The sequence below is a fragment of the Ambystoma mexicanum genome, chromosome 10 (assembly GCF_040938575.1).
Source record: "Ambystoma mexicanum isolate Mex_15411 chromosome 10, UKY_AmexF1_1, whole genome shotgun sequence".
In the NCBI taxonomy this organism is placed as follows: Eukaryota; Metazoa; Chordata; class Amphibia; order Caudata; family Ambystomatidae; genus Ambystoma; species Ambystoma mexicanum.
The window spans coordinates 1,287,146,412-1,287,163,305 of NC_090932.1; the positions used below are offsets into that span (position 1 = coordinate 1,287,146,412).

The following is a 16,894-nucleotide window of genomic DNA, read 5'->3' on the forward strand; positions in this document are numbered from 1 at the left end:
CCGTCGAATCGAGCGGCCGGCTTCCGCATCCCGTCGTGGGGCCGGATGTAAATGGGATGCAGCAACCAATCAGCTGTGAATGGAAGGACGGACAGCAGCCTCCAGCAAGAAAATAAGGCGTCCAAGTTCAATGGAGGCTGGGGTAGAAACGAACAATGGGAAAATCACCTTAAGAGCAGATGTGAATGCTCATAAAAGTATTTAAATACTCCTGCACTGTTAGACACATGGGCTTCCCAGTGCACTCAAAGTGACATTGTAAAAGGGCTCCTACGGGCCCCCTGCAGCACACCATACAGGGTTGGGGTGCTGCCATGTGAAAATACAGATGCCAAAAGGAGGGGGAAAGGTATCACTTTAATGGAACCTTAAAAACAGGGGCCAGGGTTCACAATAGAAAGTGAATGCAGCAGGTGAGAGAAAAAATAAAAAAGTATCTCTTCTTCAAAGTCAATAAAAGAAAAATCCTGTTTAGTCTAGCAGTAGGGCTTGGAGGTGAAGGACACAGGCAGATTTTCTTTTTGAAAATCCTACCTCAACAAAGTACACTGAAAACTGCACCTCAAAAGATACTATCACAAGGAACAGACACAGACGAAAGGAAAACTTCGGCCGCAAGGAACCACCAAGAAGCAATGAAATACTGCACCACGAGGACCCAGACTCCCACTCGAGTCAAAACAGGTGTGACTCTCTGACCAGCCCCAAAGTGGATTTCAGCAAAGCTGCAGTTATCCGACTGCTCCTAATAACTGTCTTAAAATTCCAACAGTTTGTGGGTTCACTAAAGTTAAAGAAATCATTAATTGGGTCTTCATGGCTCAAACACAGCTTTCACGTATAGCAGTGGTAATTGAAAAGCCCCTTCATACCCAGACCCAGTTTCAATAGACCCATTTGCTTTCATTGGTTCCGTTTCTTTTCACTCCCTCTACAATGCATTGAGGATAATATACAGTTGTGATGAAGAGTGGATCTTCTGAAAGAAGGGTGCTGAAAAACAAGCACTAAAACACAGAGGTTTGCAGTTAGCCTTATATCCAAACCTGCAGCTGCCAAAACCTGTATGTCTTCATATAGGTTTTGGAGTGTTCGTGGAGGACATTAGGGGAAAAGCAGGCCGGAGGGGAGGGTGGGCATAGGCATTTACTGCTGATACCCCACAGACCTAACCAAAAATATTCTAGAGCATGGACTGGATAAACAGGGTAGCTGCTTTTGAATGAAGATTCAAACTAATAGTGCTTACAAAAAGCAGGCCAAGTGATAAGCCAGAGATGGTGCCATGACATTAATGTGCTGGCATGGATATACTTTGTGAAAGAAGGTTACCTGACTTAATGCAGCTCTAGTACACAGTAGATGCCCAAACACAGGATTAAAAGCCTGGTTAGCAGACAGTGCTACCATGTGTTTTTAAAAGCCTGTCAGAAGATCAAAATGCATTCATATTATTAACATAACATGTGCCCATGATTTTGTGGTACAAAATGTAATATTTCTGAAGAATAAAAGAGCAAGATTGACTGAATAGAAGTTATTCATTGGATTTCCTAAAGAAAAACAACGATAAGAGCAAAAGCTGCAACATTCAGATTGCTCAAGGTTCTCAGGTCTTCTCCATCCCAGATGGGCATCACAAGAGTATGAACCAAAACAAAAAGGGACATTCGAAAACAAAATGAAAAACACAACAAACACTATCATACAGGTTTTATTTTAAATGTGCCGCAGAGCGCTGAACAAGTTGAATTGATCTGCTCAGTACTGTGGTCTTAAATGGACTTCACCCATCCTTTGCCATGAAGGGGAATTGAACTGTAGAGCACACCGTGGATTGACCTACATCGATGCTGAAGCTCAAAGCATACCTTACAGAGTGCTATTACGAATGCAGGAAATCAGCAAAGAAAGGTGGAAAATATCAGCATTGAGCCAACAAATACTCAGTAGCATTTATTCTTAGTTCATAAACAAAGAACATTAAAACAAAAAGAAGACAAATAAGTCATTTGCCAGGCAGATGCATTGTGGCAGAGAAGGGAACCACATGATGTAGTATAATGGGAGGACCAGACAACACATTTTGGACAATAACGAGGAATGAGTGGGGATTAGGAATATAAGAAGTCTGGAAAAGCAGTAGCAAAGTATGAGGAGAAGGGCTGTAAATGTGTCAGGGAGTTAGGGGGCGGGGGGCAGACAGAAAGGGCTCCTGAACTGACCAACAGTTCCCTATCTAGTGCTTGATTTGGCTGGATGCTCATCCCCACTGGATACTCGTTGGAATCGTCCATCCTTCAGGTGGTGGTGGATGGAGGGAAGGTGGCAGTTCATGCACTGGTGGCCATCCAGGAGGGAACTGGAAAATGGGAGCTTCTGCTGGCGTAGAACTGCAACAGACAAGAAAAAAAGGGGAGTTTAAAGTCAACTTGTATTGCTACACACCTAATCAGTGTACCCATTAAAGCTGATCTTGTCACCATTTCCTTAAAATGTGAATATTTAGGCTATGGAATCCCCACCCACACCAAGTTTTTAGGATAAACTCTCAGAAACTGGCATGTACAGACCTGTCAAATTAGATGAATATGGTTGATAAAAGGTGCCTCCATCATAAAGGATTTAACGTTATTGGTATCTGGAGTAAGAGGATCTTGACTTCAATGATTCTTAAGTTACTACTCTAAGATAAAATGGAAATCAAAAGGTCTCGAAGTAAGGGGTCACTTGACTGCAATAGAGTTGGGTTTGGAACTGCAGAGCTTGGACTTCAGCAGGTGCTAGATAAATGGCACTTTGATCATATTTTCCTTGGTGCAGAAAGCAGTTTCCTGGATACAAAGGACTCCAATGAAAAGGTCTTCTATGTAAAAAAGTTTGTTTAATGGTTCCTTGATTAGGAGGCAGTTTGAGGCCGTAAGTGCTTAAAATAGGAGGATACTCTAGATATCAAAGCTACCCAGAATGGCAGTGTTTTCGGTTGATAGTTTCTAGATTAAAATAGGTTTCAGATCAACCTGTAATTTGAAAACATTTAATGGCGAGTGGCCATCCCTTTGAGCAGGATGGCTGCATTCGCCAGGTACTCTTAGAAACCATTGGTTCAAACCATAAATTCACATCATTTGTAGGGGCCTTGTGTCACTAAATGGTAGTGCTGGAACGAGGAAAATTAGTTATCCCAGATGATCTGGTCGGGGTAGCCAGATAGAGGTGCAAAGTCGATCAAAGGATGAATAGATGGTGTCTGCTTCACCACTTTCAAAGATAACGACTTGAAACCAGTTTACCTGCACACTCACGCACACACACAGTAAAGGCCTGCATATCTTGGAGAGTGGTTTGCAAGGCCTCAAGGCCTTAGCTGATCTTTGCTTTGGGTGCATTGTGGACCAGGACAGTGGCACCCAGATTGTGAGGAATTGCCATCTGGCGAGGGTGTGCAAGCCTGGGCTTTTTTTTCGTTTTATTATTTAATAAAATGATGCAGGCAATTCCATTTCAGGAAGAGAAATCTGCTAACCAGATTTCCCTTTCATAAGCCCACTGCCAAAAGCATAGTGTACACCTGTGCCTTGCTAAATCGTACCCTGGTCTACAGCGGATGTTCTCCAGTGGCAGATAGAAGGTTCAGGTGTCACAGGGACCCTCTTGGCGCTGCAGTGGCAACCAAGTGTCTCTGCAGTACCAGGGCTGCATATAAGATAAGAAGGCAGAACCAGTGAGTCATGGGGCCGGGGGGGCTGTGCAATCAAGTGCTCATTACCCCGGTTTAAGGTAAAACAGGTAGGTTTTCACAGCTCTCTTAAATTCTGTCAGGGATTGGAAGGCTCTCCATGCTAGAGGAAGGGCATTCCATTCTTTAGGTGCCAGCATGTCAAAACCGGTTACTCCATAGTTTGCCAGCCTGAATGGTGATTGCTTACGTTTATGGCTGTTAGGGGGCAGATGCCAACTTGGGAGGTTAATGGCCAGGCAGTCCAAGAGATATTGGGGGGCAGTGGCGGTCCAGGATTTGGAGAAGAGTGCTAAAAGCTTGTGCGAAATCCTGTGCCTGACAGGAAGCCAGTGTAATGCCTTTCTAGAGGATGTTATGTGGTCACATTTAGATAAACCATAAACCTCTCGTACAGCACTGTTCTGGGTTGTTTGAAGGGAATGGAGATTAGCTTGGGAAGTCCCGATGAGAAGGCTATTGCAATAGTTGAGTCTGATATTTTCTAGGGCCATGGCCAGAAGCAATCTATTGCTGATGGAAATATAAGGCCCTATTTGATTCAGGAATTAATGACATAGCCACAAGCCGATCGTGTATGAGCCACCTCGGACTTCATAGTCAATTCGGCGTCCAAGTGGACACCCAATGTCTTGATACATCTGGTCACACTATTCGTGCTGCCTGTGATATTAAATCTTGCATAAGCGGAGTCCAATTTCTTGAGCCATGGCCCAGTCATCACAATGAGAAACTCTTTTTTCTCATTGTTGAGCGATAGGATTTGAGGCCATCCAGGACTGAATGGCAGCATAGACCCCATTCAGGGTCTCAAGAGTCTTGAGAATAGTTGTCTGACAACTCTAGGACCACCAGAGTGTCATCAGCGTAAATGGTATAACAGACACTCAAGCAGTCCAGGAGGTCGAGAAGGGGCCAGATATAGATATTAAATAGGGATGGGGCTGTGCATGATCCCTCTGGCACTCTGGCAGTGATGGTGGTGGGTGTAGATTGGACATTCTCTACTGCCACTCTAGGGATTTGAGGGCCGAGGAAAGAAGAAATCCAGTCTGAGGCTTTGCTGGAACATTGAGCCAGACCTTTCAATCTGTCGACAAGTATGGAATGGTCGACAAAAAATCGAATGCTGCTGAAAGGTCCAACAACATTAACAGAGCAGGTTTCCTTCTTTCCACTGTACCTAGGAGGTTGGATTTGAGGTCGAGAAGGGCTGTTTGTCTCATGTCTTGCCCTAATCCCTGATTGGCCAATACCCAAGATACCATTGTTCTCTATAAAATTAAGGAGTTGTAAATATGCCACCCTGTCCAATACCTTAAGCAGGAATGGGGTGATAGCTTTTGGCCAAAGTAGGATCAAGGGTGCTCTTTTTAAATAGAGGCGTAATCCAGGCCTCCTTGAGTCATAAGGGCACTACGGCCTCCCTGAATGACAGGTTGGCCATTCTCGTGATCCATGGGATCAACACATCTAGGGACCCTTTGAGGATGTTCGCAGGGCAGATGTCTCCCTGACAGGATCTAAGTCATTGTCTATCTTGACTATTTCGGTTTCAGAACAGTGTCTGAAATCGAATTTGGATATCAGAGGCTTATAGATGGGAATGCAGCAATGTGGAGGTCATTACTCCTAGCATTGAGACAGAGTTGCTGCGCAAGTATGGCTTTTAGAACGGTTTTTCTAAAGTCCCACTAAGACCTTCATAAAAACATACATCTGAGACAGTACACATGCTCCACTCTTATTACAAGGCTGTACCACCTGAGCATGCTGAAAGCATAGACAGAGCAGTCAGGCTTATCATAGATGGGAGAGAGAGCTGTAGCTTGGTACAAAAAAATTGTGGCATACATATGGACCAAAGAAACACAAACGCTATGCACTGTAAAATATAAAGGGGTTTATTTAAATACAAGTAGACCAAGATAATTCTTGGTTAAGTAAGTACTATAACATCATATAAACGCAATCATATAAACTAACTCAACTATGGTATGCAAACCAAGTGAAAGGCAGCCCATACTTATAGGGGTACCTCTTAAATACGGGTACCCCTAATCACGCTCACACCAGATTAAAGTTCATCCCTCTAGGGAATTAAGGCCAGGAGTTTTGTCTTGCAAAGATAACAAATTTAATCTGTACAAAGATGAGGATGGGGGGTGGGAGGGAAAAGGACTCTGCTTCCCGACCAGCATTCTGTCCTCCTAGCCAGCTCCTCCAGACTGATGCCAAGCAGGCGCCTTATATACTGTTTGACTTGGTTACTGGATACTGTCATAGCTCATCCAAAACTGTCCTTCCTTACAAGGATGCTGCAGTCTTCCTTCTTGCATGGCCGGGTTCCCATTTACGACAAAACTACTTAGCATTCTACTGCCTATGGATGAATACATAGCAAAATATGATGAACAGGAGTTACAATATTCTAAACATTTATATATAACCACACCTTCCCGCCATGCTGTCCCCATGCGGCCCCAGACCCCTCGTGTTGCTCTGTTCCCCGTGCTCCCTGGCTTCCCCCTTCCCCTCCCTCTGCCCACCTCCCAGACCTCCCTCCTCCCGTGATTGGCCACTCGGGCCTTACACTGTGTTAGGGCCTGCAGCTTCACCGTGGGAGAACGCCATTACCAGCACGGCGACCCCAGGTGAGCTCCAGGGCCCCTCTACTCCACTCTTGCCATTGTGGCCATGATCATGTCCCCATGCGGCCCCAGACTCCCTTGTGTTGCTCCGTTCCCTGGCTTCCCCCTTCCCCTCCCTCCGCCTCGCCTCCCGGACCTCCCTCCTCCTGTGATTGGCCAATCGGGCCTTACACTGTGGTTGGGCCTGCAGCTTCACTGTAGGAGAACACCATTACCAGCACGGCGACCCCAGGTGAGCTGCAGGGCCCCTCTACTCCACTCTTGCCACCTTGTGGCCATAATCATGACCCCATGCAGCCCCTGACCCCCTCGTGTTGCTCCGTTCCCCGTGCTCCCCGGCTTCCCCCTTTCCCCTCCCTCCGCCCGTCCCCCCCGGACCTCCTTCCTCCTGTGATTGGCTGACGGTCTGGTCTTAACTGAACCAACCAAGGCAGCCCTCTGCTTGGCAGCCTTGCGGCTAAGGGCCCCAAGGCAAATGGCAGCTCCTGCACTGGTGGCTCCAAGATGTCTGCCGGTGTCCGCAAAGTAAGACAGCAGCCGAAAGACACCAACAAAACTGTAAGTGTGGCATGTGTGGGGTGTAGAGCAATTACTCTACTCCAGAAAGCCCTCGCCACTCTACCTTACCTTCCATAACGTAGACTGCCATAGACTTACACCATGCATACTTGGAAAGATTTGTGACCACCAACCTAAATCCAATCTCGGGTGAACTGTAAATGTTGCATTCCATTACATACTAACATACTAGCCACACCTATAGAGAATGATCAAGATTAGCCTGCATCACATTTAGACAGGTGTAACAATGTTAGCATATGCCACACTTGGATGTCATCCTCAACTTTAGCCCTCGTCGCATCTATATAGAAATATGAATGTTAGCATGTGCCACACTTAGATGTCATCTTTAACTTTAGCCTGCGTCGCAACTAAATGGAAATGTGAATGTTAGCATGTGCCACACTTAGATGTCATCCTCAACTTTAGCCCTCGTCGCATCTAGATAGAAATGTGAATGTTAGCATGTGCCACACTTAGATGTCATCCTCAACTTTAGCTTCCGTCACATCTAGACAGGATTAGGAATGTTAGCATGTGCTGCACTTAAATGAAACTGTGTGAAGACAAGTGCCACACTTGGATGGAATAGTGAATGATAGCAAGCATCACACTGAAACACAATTGCAAGGACAGCAATGCCAACTAACCAATCCACTAACAACTTCAGTCCTCTGCATACACCTCTCAAACTCTAACCAAACAACCACAAGCCTAAACACAGCAATCCTCACAAACTTCACTACACTGCAACAACAAAATAAAACACACATAGACTTTCACAACAGCACACGACGACTACCGACCGTAAAACACCCCAAGCCCAGCCAACTGACCCACCGGGCTGAGGCTGCCAACAGGACAACACTGCTCTCTTGCTTTTTTCCAGCTTATTCCCACAAACTAACCCCCCCTTCTTCCCTTTTCAGAGCCGCCAGAGCGCCAGGGGACCACTCTGGTGGTGATAGTGTGCGGTACAAATATCCTTTAAAATTAACATACTCACCACACTTCACTCAATGTACTCATATTTTATCTGGTCCAGTAATTCTCCTTAAAACCTTGTTTTCCATAGTACGCTGTATGTCGTGCATCGAGTTTTTAGTCTGCATGGGTTTTTGATGGACAGAAACAGCTGCTCGGCTACTTCGTGTGCTCTGCCAGAGATAGCCGGGCCCCACACAATGCCTCTAGTCCATTTTCAGCACAGGCTACATTCTTTTTGGCACAGAGCTCTTTACCATGCTCTGAGAAAAACTAACTACAATTTAACATTTTTACAAATGTATTCAGCTAAATAGTTATTTGCACCTTATATTTAAATACTAAATATCTTCATTTAGTGCCTGGCCATGCCTGTGTGTTATTATTTTTGCATGAAAAAAGCTTTCTCTCTAGTGCTTAGAGAAGTCTTGGCTAATTGTAAAGCGCTTGGGGGGTGCAGGAAGGCACTAACCAAGGGGCTAGCTCCTCCCCAACATCCCTTCTTTCGTTACCTCTACAGTAACAAACTCATCCCCACCTAACATATCTACAACCCCAGAAATATTACTTTGAGTTTTGCCGTTTATTTTATGTCAAGGTGTTTTAGATCCCCCAATTGATACCATCATCTTTGCACTATTAGGGATTATATGAACCCAACATCGGAGACCCAATTGGCACGTGCAGAAGAGAACCAAGAAGAACACGATCACAGGGACCAGTATTTTTACTGCTGCCTTCAGCCATGACAGGACCCAATCAAAGGCAAACGATAGCCAATCCGTGTTCTGAACTCCCCTTCTTTCTTCACTTGAATACCTAAATTGTGCACTGCCTTGATGATGTGGGATAGGGACCCATTCTCAGCATCCTTCAGGGGTATAAAAGTGTAGCAGCTGCTTGTACCACAGAAGACAAAAAAAAAAAAGTGTCTGCGGAGCCAAAAAGGCTGATACTCGTCAGATATTCCTCTGAGCAGTGCGGACCAGTCTTGAGACAGTTTGATCTCTTCTTTCTTCCCCGCCTTTGAAAATCGTCCTTTTTCTGGCAGCATACCTGGGAGCAAGTCTGAGAGGGGCAGGGAGGCTGTTCCAAAGGAAGGCACCAGCCGAGACAAGATGTACCCCCCCCCCCACTCTCTGCTTGGAGAAGCGTTTGACAGTAAGAGAGTTGGAATTAGAGGAGCTTAGGGATCTAGTAGAGGAGTATTTAGGGAGGGAAAGTTGGAGATAGCGTGGTCCTAGGCCCCAGAAGATGAAGAACAAATAAAGCTGGTCAGATTTTCTTCACTTGCAGTCCTGCACTCTGGTTGGGGGGGGGGGGCTTAAGGGACTCAAATCGTGCCTCTGGAGAACCAGCAAGAGTCCACCAAAGTTACAGGCGGATTCATATTTCGGAAGACCATGCACCGCACTCCGGTTTAAGGTCCAAGGGTATTGGCGGTTTGTAGCCTAGCAACTTTGCAGCACGTCGTGGGATGGCTCAACATGCAGGACTTCTTGAGACTAGTGTATTTCACCAGCCTCTGGATAGGAGTGGTCACGTTTGGGACACCCAGGTCGGTTGAAAGGAAGGGTTGTATCAGAGTCTGGTTACACAGCAGGCTCTCTGGTCGCTGGAAATCGCTAGAGATGTATTTATTTATTCAAATTTGTAGAGCGTGCAGCAGCCCGGAGGCATTGTGGCGCTTGTTACAGACAAAATGCTTCATTACAGGCAAAGTAACAGTGGACAAACAGATCAGTTACATACATACAGTTTTGCGGGTAAAAATCACACAGAGGGTTAGATAAAAAGGGAAGTTTTGATATTTTCCGGAAGGCAAGGAGAGAGTTTTCTGCTCGGATCTCTGGGGGTAGAGCATTCCATAGCTTGGCGGCTATGTAGGGGAAGCCCAGTCCTACAGCTTTGGCTCTGTTGATGCGTGGAATGTGTAGTTGGTTGGCATAGTAAGTCCTAATGGGCCATGTTGAGTTGGATTTGGTTATAGTCTCTGCAAGGTACGATGGTGCTGTGAGGTTGAGACATTTGTGGGCGAGAGTGAGGATTTTAAATGTGATACGCTCTCTGTTTGGCCAGTGAAATGTGTTCCCTTTTGGGAAGGCTCAGTGCCGCTCATAGGGCATTCTTTTGCGTGACTTGGAGTCGGTTATGGTTTTTTTGTGGATGTACCTGCTAGGAGGGCGTTGCAATAGTCTAGTTTTGCACCAATGGTGGCTCTAGCTATTGATAGACAGTTTGGCTTGGATAGATATGGTTTAATTGCGTTGATGAGTTTAGTGGTGTGGGCTGAGGCGGAGGCGATGGCGCTGACCTGTCTAGTCATAGATTGTGTGGAATCTTATGTAGATACCTAGAGTCTTAACAGATGTGGAGACAGGGATGGTCGTATTGTCAATGGTGAAATTGGAGTACAGTGTATCTAGTTTGGCTAATGTCATTTTTTTGACCTAGTATGATGATTTCGGTCTTCTCCCCATTGAGGCAGAGGCCATTGGCTGCCATCCAGGCTTGAATGGTGGTGTATATAGAGTGAAGAGCTTGGGTGTCCATGTTGTAGAAGCCGGTGAGAGGTACAAGTACCTGAGTATCGTCAGCATAATTGGTTAACGTGATCCCCAAGGCGTCAAGCTTGACGAAAAGGGTCTTCGTAAAGAGGTTGTATAATGTGGGTGCTGTGCAGGAGCCTTGTGGCACTCCAAAGTGGATAGTGGTGGGGGCAGCGTTGGTTATGTTGGAAAATACTTTCATTGCCCTGCCTTCCAGGAAGGAAGTGATCCAGAGAGCTGCTTCATTGGAGAAGTTAGCTGATTGGGTGAGGTGTGAGGTGTGTTTTATGATCCACCAAATCAAAAGCTGCCGAGAGGTCAAGGAGTAGTAGGAGGGCTGGCTTCCCTTTGTCCATAATTTGGGTGATCTATATTTTTTAGGTCCACCAAGGCTGTTTCCGTGCCGTGACCTTTGCAGAACCCCGATTGCCTAGTCCCAAGAATGGAGTGTGATTCTAGGAAATGTTGGATTTGGCAGTGGGCTGCTTTATCCAAGATCTTCAGGAGGAATGGCACTGTGGTTATGGGACGATAATTGTTGGACTGTGCAGGGTCTAGTGTGGGCTTTTGCAGAAGAGGGCGCCCCCATGCTTCTTTAAGGCTGGCGGGAATGGTGCCTGTTCTGAAAGAAGCATTAGTAAAGGCTGTCAGATGTGGGGCAAGGAGGTCTGAACAGTCCTTTATGAGCTTGGATGGACAGATGTCCCCTTTGCACATGTAGATGTATTTTCCCCATATTTCTCTTCGGTTTCAGCTCCAGTGGTCGACTTGTCAGCAGCTTAAAGGTCCAGAGTATTTATCAGAAAGTACAGCACAATAGCTGCAATCTCTCCCTGCAGTTTACAGAAAGGGGCGGTCTGGCTGTCCAATCAGGACAGCTAACCCCCGCCACCCCCGCTCACCCCAATTGAGAATGGCTTACTGGGGTTCTGGCAAAGGGGAAAGACAAAGGGCTGCAGAGGTTTTTTGACTGGTGACTGGTCCCTCGCTTCCTGCCTTCTCAGAAACTCTGGAGCCTGGGCATGGAATACAAAGGATTTCCACCGAAGACAAAACTGCCACAGAGGTCGTTCCTGCCTATAATGGCTACCTCAGTGTTAGGGAACATTTTCATATCGTGCCAATTCCCTTCACCCTTAGAGACCCCCAGCTCTTTTGCTGGATTTATGACTTTTAATTTTAACCCTGCAGTGAGTGAGACCTTTTTCACACTCTCTCATGTGTTTTTACCTAATTTGGATTTTGGAGTCGGACAAACTCCATAGGCATCTGCTTTTCGTATCGTGACACACAGCACCTTCAGTGCAGTGTCACTGAGAGATCCTTTACATTTCTCTTAAGGTTTAAATATCTTTTCTTGGGTGAACTACAGTTCCCAAGAACAGTTAAGTGAAGTTGACTTCACTTACCTTTTCTCTTTGTAGGTCCAGCACACACCATCTTATGTGGAGTGCTGTGGGGCTACTTAGTAGCCCCTTCTCTTAAATTCTCATGTAACAATTTTATGTTACTCTCACTACTTTAAATGGCTGGTGGCAGTGGTTTACTTATTCCTACCATTGTATTTTTCTACTGCAGGCTGAACCCTCAGCTGCAGTAACAGCACCCATGGGTGACCATTTTGTCAAAAATGTCCACTGTATTCTTTTTCGCCATTTTCTGTTTGTGAGGTCTTTCTTGGGTTTTACTCTGTGCGTTGAGACAGGTTGGAGCCCTTCTCAAGCATGCCCCTGGCTCCAGTGTGTCTGGAAGGAGAAGATGTGAGGGAGGGTCCTGAAACTCCTGTCCTTTGTCTCTAGGAATGCAACTTTCAGGACAGCCAACCTGCTGTGTGATTGACAGCTTAGGCTTTGCATGGATGGGAAAAACCTGCTTAAAAAGGTGAGGGTTTTGGGACTACAGGCTGAGTCGACCACTGGAAAAACACCCGAAGAAACCATGAACGAAGCTTGCTGCAACCTCCTGGACCTTTGAATTGCCCGGTGAAGTCCTGCTGCTGTGCTAACCCCCTTTTTCACATCGATAGAGAAGCTCCTGCGGAACGACTTCTCCCCTTGGGTTAGTGGGACCAACTAACCCAGAGACAAACTTCACTGGACCACCATCCCCGACTTGCTGTGCTTCTGCGTTGCTGCGAGAGCCCACTGCCAGGGGGTTGAGTGTCCGTAGTTGAGTGCAACGTCTGCCGCAGAACGAATCTGGCTAGAAGCTCCAGGAGTCTCCAAAGCACCCTCCAGAATCATGACCTCCAGATCCTGAGTCCCCTCACCAGAGTACAGGACTGAGTGAAGGAAGTCCAACTGGTGTCCGAGATCCACATCAGTGCTGTTTGCTAAGTGCTGAAACCGCAAAGTGCAGCTGAACCGAAAAGAGCACATAGCTGCTGACAACCTCACAAGTACTGCCACAGGAGCCCTCCAGATGTCCTCGCTCTTGTCCCCACGACTGAGGCTCAGGAACCAGGGTCTGCACGGCTGTAGCATGACAGAATCAAGCTGGACCAATTTTCTTTTAACCTGGGGTACTGTTAAGGCTTGGGGTTCTTACCATATTGCCTTTAGCCATGCTTTTCTCACGGGGGAATTGCATTGGCTTACCTTTTTCGGGTTGATTTCAACTCCCTTCTCAGAAATTTAACAGCTTGTGACCCTACAAGTGATTTTCTTCTGAACTATCTAACTTTCTGCAAGACTTTTATCCAAGAAGTGTATCAGATCCATAGACTGTGTCCAAATGACTTTGGCTGTCCTGGCTCCCTAAAGCACTCTTCTAAATCCATTGACTTTGATACCGTGTGTCCCTCATAGGTGGTAGCTTGTTGTATACTGGTACTGCTGGGAACGGCTTATCTAGACTTCATTGGAGTATTCAGCTGTCCTCACAATTGCTGAGCAATTGTTCAAACTTTTTTACTTCCCTAACCCTCTGCAACTCAGTCTACAAAAGTATATTAGTGTTCTATATAAATGCAAATACTATCCTTGTGACTGAAGTGACCTCAGGGTGTAGGAGTAGTGTATGAAGCATATCCAAAGATTATCCACTGGCTTTATTTGACTCTGAAAAGTAATTTTAAAGTATATTTGAATTGTTACAACAAATTGCCTTTTTAACAGAATGCTTATTTAAACTGGCGTTAAATAATTAAATATTTATAACTGAAACCTAGAGTATAAGTGAGTATAAGTGTTACTTGCCTACTTGTATTTACCAATTTCAACTGTACAGCTCTACAGCTCACATGTGTCCCTCTAGAGATAGGCCTAGCTGCTCAGTCACACTTCCAGCTTGTGTAGCACAGACCTATACCAAAAGGTGGGTTACCTAATACCAAGAAGATAAGTGTTGTGTAGTCTCACAAAGTGTGACTGCACCAATTCTTACCTAGAAACAAAGATACTTAAAAGTGATTGAACAGCCTGCGAGTAATACGACTAAAAAGTCACCAAGGTAAAACCACTGCCACCATTCATTTAAGTAAACTTGCAATGGTAACAAAAATGCTACAGGTTAGTATTGTATCCCCCCAAAACTCCACATAAGGCGGGGTGTGCTGGCTCACTATATAAAATGGAAAGGGGGTGAAACTCCCTTTTTACCACTTTGGAACAATAGTTCACCCAAGTACAGTAAAGAGAAATTAACAGGGAAGCCCAAACGGGCAACCCAGACTAAGCCCAAAAGTTATAGGAAACTATAACTCCAATCAAGCACTATGGAGAGACATAGAAAGGTCACTGATAAAATAGAGTTTTAGACTAGGTGAGAAGGGAAAATCATTCCCACTCAACTAGGGACAAGGAAAAATAATTACCAAGTCCAAGCAAAAAAGTTCTGGGGTTGACAGAGGTCAGAAAGACTTACCACAAACATGAAAATCTTACCCAACAGTGACCAAGAATTTTGTCTTAGAATTCCTTCTGAATTTTCAATGAAATCGGTGTGCCAAGTAGAATGCAAACAGCAACTTTCAAATGTCACTGAGCTACAAAGCGAAGGCGAGAGCAATTTACAAATTAAAAAAGGTATTAATCTAAACAAACCTTCTCAACACACACACAGTCCGCCCAACAGCAATGATGACCACATTCAAGAAAGCTATGAGAATGCTATCCTGGTGGCACTTTAAACTGTAAAAAATAAGCCAGAAAGAGGTCGAGGTATGGTGGCTAGCATCTCATCATCATCCAAGCCACAACAATTTGATATCACACGTGTCAACCCTGTGATCCCAGTTCAGCTGTGGTAGGGTTAGGTGTATCCCTGCACACCCCGGCTGTCTTTGCTGCTCGCAACAAGACTGTAGTCCTGGGGGGTTGCCTCCCTTTGTGAGGGCAGGTAATGCCCAGAAAGACAGACACTCAACATGAAGCAGTCCAGGGAGCAGGAATGAAGGGGCAAACCCATTCACAAATGAGAAGCCTCACACCAGAGTTCTGCATACCTAATGTGCCTTTGATTCTATTGAGAAGAGAAAAGGCAGGGGTTAGTATAGAGAGAGGGTGTGTGCCTTACAGCTGGAGGAAGTTTCCACCATCTGGTTTCCCTCTGCCTCTACCTTTCATTTCTGTCCCCTCCACTTCCTGTAGCCCCAAGCATTTTGGGTTCAATGTGTGATGAATCTGATGGTCATCACTCCTTTCCCAGAGGAAGCCTATCCTCATGTGTCCAGGGGACGGCAGCTGCTACCTGATCCTGGTGGTGGCTTTTTGAGGGAGGACGACATGAGGAGAGGCGACATTCATGGGGGGAGCTTGGCATCATCGGTGGAGACATGCTATCCCCTTTTCCCTTTAGAGATGCCCCATTCATTCATTATGTCTTAAAATCATATTGTGGCAAGCCCCCCCATCCAACAAGACTTGCTGATAACATCCACCCATATCCTGTAATGACAAAGATGGGACTACCCATCTAATATGTACGAGTACTTTAAAGATACTGGGACGAGGAATGGAATTATGAAAATCACTAGAGCATGGAAGCCCACTCTGCGCTCTAGTTGTTGGAAGGAGTGGCACCATAGAGGGAGCTAAACCACGGATAAGGCAGACAGAGGAGCTGACAGCAGCAGGTGGAGAGAGAGAGAGAGAGAGAGAGAGAGAGAGAGAGAGAGAGAGAGAGAGAGAGAGAGAGAGAGAGAGAGAGAGAGAGATGGCTTGGTGAGAACACAGCGGTTTGAAAGGTCCAGCAAGGAGAGCGGGCAGACCAAGAGCTGAGGTGTGCGATGTGTAAGTTCTTCCGGTCCTCTGCGCAGTTTCAGTAGAAAGCTGCCTCCAGACCACGGAAGCCAAACAAAGAGCGGAGAAAGGATGAGACGCTATCCATATCTACCGGAATGCTGCAGCGACCACGGAAGCCCACGAAGGACGATGGAGCAGCTGCACATAACCTGTGAGCTCAGCTGGGAAAGGTGGGACGACGAGGCGGTTTACGGCAAGTACCGCACACTGTGGGAAGGGTTGCAGAGATAGTAAACGTGATAAAGGAAGAGTCACTGACACCGAGTTGGATACTGTGTAAGGAAGTCCAGGAATGGCAGTATACCAGGCAAAGCCAATTGTGTGAAACAAACCTTAAGAAAGACCCATACCCTTGGGATTGTGCAAGTCAGTTGAGCGAAGTGCAAATATCAGGAAGAGGAAGTTATCTTCTTGAGTTGAACAAGTTACTTACCCTGGTAACGTTCTTTCAACTGGATGTTCTTTCGACTGGATGTTCCTCCCACGTATTCCTCCGCTTTGACACTTGTTGTCCAGCTTCAGCTGCTTCAGAGAAAAAGTTTGGCAGAGGGCGCTGTGTGTCGATGGCATCGAGTCGCTGTCCCTCTAAGGCCTCCGTCGAGGGGGATGTCATTGATTGCATATATAGCACGCGCAGTGCCCGTTGGCCTCAGTTCTGTTTTTCCTCCTCTTGCAGCAGAGATACCCTTAAATACTGGCGTGACTTGTTTGAACGGAAGCTGTAATAGCATGGGAAATTCTACTGAGGGTAGGATGGGAGGGCGATGAGGAATACGTGGGAGGAACATCCAGTGGAAAGAAAGTTACCAGAGGTAAGTAACTTGTTCTTTGAATGCATTGAGTCCTCCAACGTATTCCTCATCTTTGACAGACTACCTAAGCAGTATTTGGTTTGGAGGATAATTCTACTGAATTCGAATGTATACATTTTCATTGACAGAGTGAAGGACTGCCTTGCCAAAGGTACCATCCTGACACCAAAGGAAGAATCCAGGCAATGTTTAGTGAACGTGTGGATGGAAGACCACGTTGTCGCTTCACATATGTTTCGATTTGGTACACCCCTTTAAAGGGCTGTAGATGCCTGTGGTGGAATGAGCTCTTAAACCTTCAGAAGAGTCTTTTCCTGCCAGCCTGTAACATTTCGATATTGCTAGAATTATCCAC

General features: G+C 45.9%; 1 protein-coding gene across 2 annotated transcripts in view; it reads right to left on the minus strand.

Moving 5' to 3' along the window:
• Positions 1-1,943: 1,943 nt before the first annotated feature.
• The window catches only part of ZMAT5 (zinc finger matrin-type 5), a 182,652-nt gene continuing 167,701 nt past the window's right edge, over positions 1,944-16,894 (minus strand). For both annotated transcript variants that reach the window (XM_069619282.1, XM_069619283.1), the window contains one exon: positions 1,944-2,393. In XM_069619282.1, coding sequence (XP_069475383.1) covers positions 2,264-2,393 — 130 coding nt within the window. In that variant the 3' untranslated portion in view covers positions 1,944-2,263. The remainder of the gene's footprint in view (positions 2,394-16,894) is intronic.